At 40.8% G+C, this 12,160-nt stretch overlaps 1 protein-coding gene across 5 annotated transcripts in view; it reads left to right on the forward strand.

Annotated features, from left to right (window-relative positions):
- ST7 (suppression of tumorigenicity 7) overlaps positions 1-11,786 on the forward strand; it is a 97,002-nt gene extending 85,216 nt beyond the window's left edge. For all 5 annotated transcript variants that reach the window (XM_066591811.1, XM_066591810.1, XM_066591814.1 and 2 more), the window contains 3 exons: positions 10,107-10,199; positions 11,171-11,310; positions 11,472-11,786. In XM_066591811.1, the coding sequence (XP_066447908.1) occupies positions 10,107-10,199; positions 11,171-11,310; positions 11,472-11,567 (329 nt within the window). In that variant the 3' untranslated portion in view covers positions 11,568-11,786. The remainder of the gene's footprint in view (positions 1-10,106; positions 10,200-11,170; positions 11,311-11,471) is intronic.
- Positions 11,787-12,160: the final 374 nt, after the last annotated feature.

Consider the following 12,160-nt stretch of genomic DNA (forward strand, 5'->3'; position numbering starts at 1 on the left):
GGATGTTTTCTGCTGTAATGTCTGTTTTACCTGCAGTCCAAACAAAACTACAGACAGAAAACGTCATTCTGCCAGATCCCTAACCAAGGGCCATGTATGTTTTATCAGGCCATCCCAGAGGTTACGATGGTGTAGCCAACATAGAAGTGTTTGTGGTACTGCTTATTTCTTCCCATAATTGCATGTCTTTGGAAACCCAGAACATTACTATTCTAGCAGCCGTCCAAGTAATCCATACTTCTAATTATGGTTTTGTAGCTCCCCGCCGCTGTGTTCTGTTTTTCTGGCACCTTGGCTACATCTAGCCTGTGGCTTTAGAGGTGGCATAAGCTTTGCTTTCTTTGGAGGAACAAGCCCTGAAGGTAGTAATAAATGTGGAAAGTTTATTAAGAGAGCTACTTGCTCCCTTATGTAGTAGTGGACAAATAGAACTGCCTTGTAGTTTACAGAACTCGCCAGCAGATGGCAGTTTTACATATACAATACTTCTTCTACCTTTCCACAAACTGCCAAGTAGAATTACAGATACACTTCCCATAAAATAACCGTCTAGTAATTAAATGTTAATATTTGTTTAGTGTTCTCCTGCAGCGTGTCATGCTCTTTATCAAGCCAATATAATTGGGTCTCTCCTGAGAGGTTATTGGACCTGCCCTTGTATCAGCGAGTGTGGCCTCTCCTTGAGAGGTTATATAACTACATCTCTAGGTAGATTCCATGTAATGTCCCTACGGCTTCTCCCTTTCAGTAGTGCCTCAAGGCTGGACTGCGGCTTACAAGTTACTGGCATATGTTCCCCCTACTTGGGGTATGTTCACCCATCAAAGAAGCCATGTCCGACATGTGCACTCCTACGTGTAGTCCGTACCTAGGACTATTCCTACTACAAGCAGTCAGTGCTGTTTTTGCAATTGTATGTTACAGTTTTCCGAAGCATCTACATTGTATAAGGAATATAAATTAATTTCTATAATTTAATAAATTCCCATTCACCCCATTTTTGAGCCTCTTCTACTTTTCCATTTTTTTATTTTTTTTTAATAGAAAGAAAAAAAAGTTCCCATTTTCATGTGTAATGCTACAGATAGATCAGTTGTCTGGCCAGTTTTATACCTCAGCTGGACACACCTGATGATTTTAACCCTTTCCAATCCACTGTCTGACGTCTGAAGACATTATGATTTAAGGCTGTACAGCTCCGATGTGGGAAGACGTCCGTTGAGGTTCTCTTACTGTATATTGCCAGCCTCTCTGCTGTCGCAGCCTATCCAATGTGTCCCCTCATGCAGTACTGGCTTTAGCCAGCAGATAGAGCTGTTGTATAACGGCAGAAAAAGAGTAAGCCCCCCTAGGAAAACCAGGATACAAATTGGATTTGAAAGGATTAATGCACTGAGACGATGCAGGGAGATGTCTGGCATCGCAACCAAAACTGCTCACATAAGAGCGGTTTCACACTGGTGAGAAAATCGCACATTTTTCGCATGGGTTAAAAAGCAGATTTATGAAACCAATGATCTGCAATGGTTTCCTTCCTATTAGCGATGTTTTCACTCATGCCATGTTTTGAGAAGAAAAAAATCGCGGCATGCGCTATCTTTCTGTGCGACTCTACTTATTTTTTTCCCCTCCCAAGTTTCCATATGTCTCTTTTTTTATTGCATCACAACACACAAGCCTGCATCACGATGTGATTTTAGCATTAGAGAGCCGTAATGACTTTCACAATAAAAAAAAAAACGTGATTTCATCGCAGGGGGCGGCAATGCTGGATTCTGGAACAAAAAATTACTGTTGCTTAAAAATCGCGGGAACAAATACGCAAGGTTTTCGTGGCAAAACCACGATCGCCCGTGTGGAACTAGCATAAGGAAGCATTTCATCAGTCCTGGAATCTGTTCCTTCCAGTGTTTCTGCACCATGACTGAGGAAGACCAAACCGGATTACCAGTCATATGTGAAGGAGGCCTTAGGGTGGCTTCACATCTGCATTGGAGGTTCCATCGTAGGTCTGGCCCAAAATACCGCAAGAAAGTGTTGCATGCAGGAGTTTTTCTTCCGTCTAAAAGCCAGGCAGGTGGGCGGAAAGCGGGTGGACCCCATCATAGTCAATGGGATCTGTCCGGTGCTGTTTGCTTCCATCCAGAAATGGGGCCGTTTGGCCGTGGGGATTCCCCTTTTCTGCTGCCCAAACGGAACAGGAAAGTGGAATCCCCAATGCAGGTGTCAAACCACCCTAATTGATAGCTTGTTGTTTAAAAACTCCCTAACCTTTTCTAGTGCTGCCCCGTTTTATGGAGCTTAAAATATGAAGCATCAATAATTTTAGCATTTTGATACTGTAGCTAGTAGTACACCGCAATAGCTAGTGCTTCATTGCAGAGCAAAAATGCAATAAAAGTTTGTTTTTCTCTTACTCTGTTGGAAATTTTAGGAAATATTACATTTTTTGGACTTGTCCTGCCAAAACTGGAAACAAAGTATATATGATCTTCTAGTGAAATGTGACATTTTCAGTCCTATCCCTCTTTTGGAATTCTTTGCTCATACTTCTAGTTAAATTGTCTTTCAGGATTAAATAAATGCAATTCCTACAGTAAATCTTCCCAGTTTCCCAATGAATCAACCTCTCTGGAACTGCATTGCTTTCTGTCATAGTTGTTCAGGAGTGTCGGCTACCAAAACATGATTGGCTGAAATAACGCTGCGCTTTGTGTTGGTGCTGATGTGTGTCAGCGACCTCATTGTGTAGTGTTTGCGGGTTGGTGTCACCATCACATTGTACAAGTCTCCAACTAGCCAAGTGTGAAGGTGGACGTTGCCGGGGTGCATCGTTTTTGTAGAAGTGTCTTGAATTACACTTGCCCATCAATCACAAAGGTTCTTTAGACATCATACAGTATATATGACCCATTTATTTGCAGTCTATCTTTTATCTCACATGGTTACTTGTTGCCACATTATATATGAACGGAATACTTCCCTGCAGAGTAGTATACTGTATAAATGATGATAAATTACCCTGGCCACTGATACATACATACACATGCATATTTCTTTAGCTTGACTCTGATGTAATATCATGGTGTGTCATGCTATCAGGGTGCTTTATTGACACTTTGACTAAAGGCCCATTTACATGTAACGATTACCGTTCAAAATTCGTTCAAACAACCAAAAATGAGCAATAATCAATACATGTAAACGCGGACATTATGCAGTTTTTGCTTGAACAGTGATTTTAAGGTGAACTTTAAAATCCATTGTTAAGCTAGTGAGAGATAAAGTATTTCTCAATAGACCGCAGGCTGTTATCTCCACGGGAGATGGCAGATAGCATTGTAATCTGCTGACAGCCGTGTGGAGCACACAGCTGCATTGTTCTCTTCAAACAGCTCCTGTAGGCCCTTTTACATGCAAATGAAAATGATAGTGGTAATGTCCATTGAAAGATTTTGTGATCTGTTTGCATAAAATGTTAGTCATTTGAAAGAGTCTTTGCGTGTAAACGGGCCTTTACTTTACCTTAAGTTTTATTGTGTTAACATAAGAATAGCTTTTTAATGGGTTAAGATTAGATAACTTTCTCTGCCCTGCTGTCTCAATCAAGGTAAAATAGTACATGAAATAACCCCCCAATCTACTATATTAAGACATTTTAATGAGTTGTGTAGTTTTGGGCTTTTTATGATTTTGAAATAACTTTATAGTAGTTTTGTGCTTTTGGATGAACTGCCATCGAGTTTGTGTTTGCAAAGTCTTATAACCTGGATAACCTCTTAGCTCTGCATAGTATTTAAATGGATGGGAACATGGCTGTTTCTCAGTAGCTGCATGCTGCTTGGACTCATAGTGGTGCCGTTAGAAACCACTTAGCGCCATCTGCCATATTTTTAAAGGGGTTGTCTGAGTTATGTAAAGTTCAGCTTTATGAGTTTCCCATGGTGTAAAATAACAAAGCAGCTGATGTTCTCCTCTCCTTCTTCATTCCCCTCAAGCAGCTCCAGGTCTCCGCCGTGCTGCTTGTTTAAAGGCTGCAGTCAGACGGTGCTCAGTTATAATTCACGGAGTACTGACGTTTGCTGAAGCAGCTGATTTTGGAGTCTGACTGCAGCCTGTAAGGCCTCCCTCACACAGGCGTTTGCAGAAATGCAGCGTTTTTCAACACTGCATTTACTGCTGTTTTCAGCCCGGTTTCAGCAGCACTGGCATTCATTATGACAGAGTTTTGGCTGCCAAAGAAACTGGAAAAAAATAAAAAGGTGTTTTCAGGCTCCCTGCCGCTGATCTCTGGTGCTGCTGCAGGCTTCCTGTGCACTCACGGATCCTCTATTGCTGATAGCGAGGTTTGAGAACCCTGCCTCCAGCAAGAGATTGCGGTGATTGGCTGAGGCAGCGCCGAGAACCAATAAGAGCCAGCAAGCTCTGATTGGCTGAGCCAGTCAGCACCGAAAACCAATCACAGCAATCTCTTGCTGGAGGCGGGATTCTCAAACCTCGCTTCCAGCAATGGATGATCTGTCAGTGCACGGGAAGCCTGGAGCAGTGCCAGAGATGTTTTTCCATCTAGTGCAGCTAGGGCTGATTTTCAGGGTAGGGCTTATATTTCAACCGCCCCTCTCCCTCCTGAAAATCAGCAGTGCTGAAACTGCTGCACATTCATTTCCATTGGGTGACGCAGCGTTGAAAACTGGCAAAGATGGAACATGCATCTCTGTCAAAGCAATGAATTGGAGCGTTGTACAGCGTTCAGCGCTGCGCTGAAAAGGCAGCGCTAAACGTTGACAAAAACGTCTTTGTGAGGCAGGCCTAAAGATGACATCAGCCGGGAGACGAGGAGAGGATCAGCTGCTGTATTTCACACCATGTAGGACCAGTAAGATGCACATTACATAACTATATAGCACCTGATCCTTAAAGGGGTTGTTAGTTATTACCAAGCACCATAAATGTACTGTTGTACCTAGCAATCGCTGCATTCAAGCGGTTTGATATATGGAGTGCCATCTGATGCCAAATCGGCCCCTTTGCAGGGTGCTGATGGATTGTCATATCTGCTATGGGCCTAATGAAGGCCATTGTCGGCTGTATCTGGGCAGATTAGGCCCACAATTGGAGGCTAAATAGATTGCCTGTCAGTATAAAACTGACAGGCATAATACACTGCAATACAGAAGCCGTTTTGTTGGGTCAGTCAAAAACGTTAGTTGTGTCACAATCTCTATTATGCCTTGTGGAGAACCGTTTCATTCTGCCATTTTTGTGTTTCATTTTTGCCAAGGGAAAAAAAAAATCATTCCATCCTCCCTCGACACTTAAAAATGATATTTTTCAATGCACTGTATGTAAAGTCAAAATTTTGAATTTAAAAAAAAACGCCCTGCAAAAAAAAAAAATCCATACACCCAGTGGTGAAGAAATTACTGCCCTGAAGACCCAAACTAGGCTGCATCATTAAGGGGTGAAGTGCATGTTGTGACAGGTTTCTGTTGTCTAATGTCTCTTGCTGTAATACTACACATACGTTGTTTATTGGTCTGTGCTGTGTTAAAGAGGGCGATGCAATGCAAATGTCTGAAAATCAGCTGAACATGTGACTTGACAAGGAGTGCCTAAAGTGAAGAGGTTGACTCCTTTTCTACAGGGACCAGACTTGGTAACGCCCCTTACTTGAATTTTAGTTTTAGCCGTGTTGCTAGCTTCCTTTTTGCTGAAGACATCCGTTAGAAATGTTTTTCTTGTACTGCATGTTTGAGATGTAGCCACAAATTTCCAATCATATTAGAACCCAAGGACTGTGGAAGGCATTTGTAAACCTTAATCTATAGATTCTTAAAGTAGCTCGATTGATTTTGCAGTATTTTCGTGTCATTATGTTTTACACCTTTTTAGCTTGTTTTATCATCGGTTGACCAGATTTGTTTCATGCGCTATTCTCTGTATCTGCATACTATTTCCAGTACCATTCGCAAGCATACAACCCCAAAGCAAGACTGAACCACCCCTGAGCTCTGTGACTGTTTGCAAAATCTTGGCTCGTGACTGTGACTACAACGCCATTAGGTTTGGTCATTAGAACCACAATCTGGCGCAAGAATGCACCCTCATTAGGGCTTGTTGCCATCAGAATAGAGTTCTTCTGTCACTAGATGGAAACAAATGGCACTGAAATGACCACATGGATTTTAATTGGTTCTCTCCAGCTTTTGTTATGCCCTCTGGCGTTTTCCTACCGTATATGAAATTTTAATGTAAGGATTTTAATGTAGATCTGCAGTGGAGGCTCTGAACAGGACCTCCAACCCAGATGTGAACGAGATGTGAGGATTGTACAGACCACAATAAAACTGTTCCTTTTTGGTTATTTTATGCAAAGCTGTTCACAAGTCAATTTCTGGAGATTATGTTTGTACACGCAAAGTAGCATATAGAGCCGGTACGTGACTACAGCAGATGTTATTACAGGTACCTGGCAGTCATGTGGGGGTTTTGCTTTATCTACTTGACTAGTCTACTAGTTTCTGAGACCTCCCTCAGATTTTTACTTGTCTTAACAGTTTCCCTTAGTTACTGTTAGTTACTGTATTTCTTAATTATATTTGACTCCGTGGAAAATCTAGATGCATGATCTTGGATCGCTGCCCCATTGTTTTCAGACATCATTTACATATAAAGAAAGCAGGCTGGCTTAAACAATCATCCAAAATGGGAAGCCTGTGTTCAATCTTTTCCATGAATTGAACCCTTTACTGCATTTTGTATCATATGATATAGTACACATTTCTTAAGGGAATGGTTCTGCCTCCCTAGTGCATGGTGTAACAGATATGAGACAATCCATGGTATTACTACTTGGTTCTCAGAACAGCCACTACATGGCATAGTTGGTCAGTTGCAGATGTTATAGAAGATAATTTTTGCCATTTTTGCAAGTTCACGCATTGAAGGGTTAAGGTGTGTAGATTGCGTAGTAACTTAATTAATCTTTTATTACTGGGTTTGAGTCAAATGGTATTCCTCTAAATGATCTATTACAATGTGAGTATTATACACACCCTAAGGAAATTGTGCATCATTACTATTAATTGAAATGTTCTACTCAATCTTCATACATTGTATGTACATCACATTGGCTTATGAAGTGATGTTCATATCTAGATCTTAATGGGGATTTCCAACTCCTAGATAGTTGATGACCTTTCATTAGTGGTAGTGTTTGTTTCTTCAATATGGATCTACAATGTCAAAAAAATTAGACCTGAAAACTAAGAAGGAACACAGATGGAATTAAGTAGTAAACCAAAAAGTGTTAAATAAGCCAGAATATAGTTTAGATTCTTTAAAGTAGCCCCTTTAGCTTTGACAGCTTTACACACTCTTGGCATTCTCTCAATCAACTTAATGAGAGAAACTAATGGCGTTGTAGTCAGTCACGAGCCAAGATTTTGCTAACAGTCACAGAGCTCAGGGGTGGTTCAGTCTTGCTTTGGGGTTGTATGCTTGCGAATGGTACTGGAAATAGTATGCAGATAGAGAATAGTGCATGCAACAGATCTGGTCAACCGATGATAAAACAAGCTAAAAAACTGGAATGGTTTTCAATTATTAGGTTTGCCTTGTCAAGAGTTAATTTGTGGAATTTCTTGCCGCCTTAATGGGTTTGAAATCATCAGTTGTGCTGAGGTAGGATTGGTACAGTTTCCAGACAGTGTTTAGCCCTAATCAACTACTGTTCTCATCTACATTGTGGCAAGAACCGCTCTACTAAGTAAAGATAAATGGCAGTTCATTATTTAAGACCTCAGTTAGTCAGTCTGGAGAGTTTCAAGAACTTTAAAAGGTATCCTTAAGTGCAGTCGAGAAAACCCATTAACGCTATGATGAAACTTTCTTGTGAGGACTGCACCAGGAAAGGAAGACCAAGAGTTACCTCTGCTGCAAAGGATAAGTTCATTTGAGTTACCAAACACAAATTAATAGCAACTCAATATGAATCTACAATGTAGAAAATTTAAAAAAAATTAGAAAGTAAATTAAAAAATGTCTACATTTTGACTGGCATGGTAGGTCATCAATAGTTGATTGGTAGGGGTCCACTGGCCAAGACCCTGCTCGCTGATCAGCTGTTCACAATGGAGCTGGAAGCAGACCATTTTATACATTATGCATTGGCTCATCATGCTAACACAGGCACAGCTCCAATTCACTTCAGTGGGAGCTGTGCCTTCAATACCATGCCAGGCCATTGCACGATGTATGGAGCTGTCTACTTCTAGCTCCATGTACTGAAGCAGCAGCCTGGTGAACAGCTGATCAGATCGTGACGATGGGTCATCTGTTATTTAGAGCTGGATAACTTCTTTAACACAACACTTATTAGTTTTTATTATACATTGTTTTATATGTAAAATACAATTTTGGATTCAGGGTTTCCTAGGGGTTTTTCTCTTTCTGCCATTATACAATGGCGTCACCTGCGGGTTAGAGCCAGTACTGCAGTATGGGACATGCTGGAGAGGCCCCCCGACAACAGAGCGGCCAGTAATATACAGTAAGAATACCCTGCCGGACGTCTTCCGACATCATAGCTGTACAGCCTTCAATCCGAACATCTTGAGACGTCAGACAGTGAATTGGAAAGGGTTAAGTGAGAGCTCTGTTTGATTATGTATTCTTCATTCTAGCTTGTAATATATTTCTCAGTCAGGATCATTGGATCCTTGTGTAGTGGTGAGTCCAACCTACTATGCTATAAATATTGGTGAGAATTCATGATTTAATGACCGCATTCATAAGGTGTAGGAAACTTGTACTTTTAGGTATTTGGAAAAGTTGCATTTCAATTCCTGAGGCCAACTAGACATTATAAAGTATTCACATTAGTATTTATGTAGCATTTGTCCCTCCCTAACTATGTGGACACTTTATAAATGATGAGGAAAGCAAAGCTCTGAAGAGACGACCGATCTGCAATTCTATCTGAATTCATTATCTGAGGCTGGTAGGACCAACGTGTTGCTGGCTTCCAGTCGTTTGTGATGTGTTCTGTTCCTTGAAGAATGATTCTAGTGAAAACATGGCTCCTATGACAGATGTTCTCACACCACTTACAACTGCTGAAATATTAAAGTGGAACAATGTGACTCTGAAGGCTATGGGGATTTCTTGTAGAATTGATGGAAGTGCAATCATTCTGAAGATATACAAGGTCTTGTTACATTAGATATCCAATATGCAGGACACTACCCTCCAGTCTGTGTTAGATTATTCAGTTGTAACCCATCAAATCCTACACACACTGCTTTTATTTCTTAAATACATCTCAGACGGCCATGATTTATGTACCAAAATAAATGCCATCTGTTGGAGAGACCCTGACTCTGCCTGTGAATCGGGGTTTACAGTCTTGTTACATCTTGTGGTTAAAACAAATCTATATGTTGACAGACAATGTGGTAATATGCACATCAAAGTTAAGTCCTGGGAGTGGTCATGGTCGTGAGCTGAGCAAATTCCAGTGTCTGTACCTATAAGAGAAAAGGGTTTAAATCAGGGAATCCAAGTACAGAGGATAGTGCTCACTGGATGGGCTGCACGCAAGGTAGCCAAAATGTGAGGATTGGTTTTTCAAATGCTTGTCCCCATCGAAGTAGGTATGTTGCTCTGTTAGGATTCTTGGCCCAGTTATATATAAGTGAAGATAAGAACCTTCTATAACAATCCATAGACAATTTTTTTTTTTACAGCAGAGAGATGGGTTTTCAGCTTTACTAAGAAATCAGGTTATGACTGCTGCTGCACCCTCCTTCCTTCACGTAAACTATGGGCAGAGTGAGAATAAACATTAGAGGCAGAAGAATGTGTCTGTTTGGTCCCAGTGCTGGATTCACAGCTACACTGCTCAGTACTGCTGTATAATGTCTTCTATTCTGCTGCTTCCGGTGTGTGTTTAGGTGAACAGGATCTCCTCCCTTGTTGTGTATGGGAAACATTATAGCAGATAGTCTTCTGGTTTCTCCTCTATATTGTATGCTACTTTCTTCTGTAAGAAAAGCTATTTAGTATCATTTTGCAATATTCTTCAACTACAAAACCTTGTCTTTCAGCATTCAGAATGATTCCATACCCACTGGAAAAGGGTCACCTTTTTTACCCATACCCTATTTGCACAGAAACTGCCGACAGAGAATTACTTCCTTGTAAGTACTGCCTTTTGCTGAGACTCCTCTAGATTTATAAACTCCGCACCCATCCTTGCTGTTTTTTTATTTATTTTTTTTTCCCCAAGGCCTCACGCACGGTCCTCAAGGACCCCTCTGTTCCACCTCAACTTTTCTCATGTCTTTCCTTTATATACTGTATTTCCACCAGCAAGTGCAATGTAGGTCACTGAAAATCTGACCTACATCGCATTTTCTGCCCGTGCAATGTTTCAGCATTAAAAGCGCAATTCACACTGATGCACGTGAAGAAAAAAAAGCATGTGAGTCCAGTAGTAAAAATATCACATGGCACAGGATTATTTTATTTTTTTTATTTTTTCTTTCTCCCTTGTGATTTTTCTCTCAGACCAAAGTCCGTTGTATATAAATCCATTACATATAATGGGTTCTTTTCACGCGTGTGGTCTGTCCATCTCGCAGTCAGACTTGCATGTGAAAATTGCCTGTGTAAATACAACCTTACTTCTGTAAAATCTTTCCGTAGTACATTTCCAATTTCTTATGGAATAAGTATACTGCAGTTAAAACTAAAATAAAGACTGATCACCCTCCAATTTCTTTTACCCCTTTTTCGGTAAGGTTACCTGAGACCTTACGCAAACTACTCTGGCAGAAGTCCCAGCCCTGGCCTCCTAGTGAAGGCTGTGCAGACCTGTGCTTGTCGTCAGCTGGCCAGTTATTTGCATACATGGCCGATGCTTTGGGAACTTCTTACAGTAAAGAAATAATAGCTATGATTAGGCTTTTATGCTGCCTTGTCAACAAGGGGCAAACTAGTGACTGGTTCTTTTCCAAACCAAAAATGAGCAGAGAGCCCGCAAAGAGCGGACACACGCCTCACCATGTTAGAGAAGAACTTGACCTATATTTTTAAACTTTTACACCAATAGCATGATGTCTACGCTGGTTATTTGATGAAGCACTAAATATTCATCATTCACTTCCAGCATTTCACGAAGTCTCCGTATATCCAAAGAAAGAGCTTCCTTTCTTCATACTCTTCACAGCTGGGTTGTGCTCCTTCACAGCCATGTTGGCTCTTCTCACACATCAGTTCCCAGAGCTTATGGGAGTATTCGCAAAAGCTGTAAGTATCCTTCCTATTGTTCGGTCTATTTACTACATTACCAATAAAGTTCTCCTTAATGAATTCCTGTAAACCAGGAAGGACCACAACTGCCCAGTCTACCCAATGTAGAAGATCTGTATAAGGGACCTGGCTGATCAGATGTTCTTTGTCTTTCACAGTTCCTGAGCACATTGTTTGCACCTTTAAACTTCGTTATGGAGAAAGTGGAAAGTATACTCCCTTCCAGCTTGTGGCACCAACTCACACGAATTTGAGACTCCAGCAGCACTTGAAGATTAACACAACATCATGGCTGCCAATGACAAAGCATGACATGAAAAAGAACTGTTCATGAATAGACTGTCTGTTCTCATATACAAACTGTTTTTTGTTGTAAATGGGGAAAACCATTATGTTCAAATATATTTTGCCTTCAGAAAAAAAAAGGAAAAAACAAAAAAACAATTCTTTAAAATAAAGTTTTGTGTATGGCAGCAGAATGTCCATCATCTGCCTCTATGTCCAGCTGCCTGGGTATTTCAGTAGCCAACAACTTGTGTGATTTCTACAAATGTGGTTTGGGATCATCCCCCTACATCACATGATGACCTCAGTAAGGAACGTGTGTTTTTTGTAAGAAATTTACCAGAACAAGACAGGAAAACATTACTGGTTTTCCGCTTCAAGCAGCCCGTAAAAGTATTCGCCCCTCCCTTGCACTTTCATATTTTATTATGTATCACAACTGAATCACAGTGGAGTTGATCCACAGAAAAATATTGATATTAATCTACAGTCATCTGCTGCCAATATTTCCTCAACTGAATACCAACTTAAAGGCGTTGTACCAGAGTACACTTATCACCTA

This window comes from Eleutherodactylus coqui, chromosome 2 (genome assembly GCF_035609145.1).
Source record: "Eleutherodactylus coqui strain aEleCoq1 chromosome 2, aEleCoq1.hap1, whole genome shotgun sequence".
Lineage (NCBI taxonomy): Eukaryota > Metazoa > Chordata > Amphibia > Anura > Eleutherodactylidae > Eleutherodactylus > Eleutherodactylus coqui.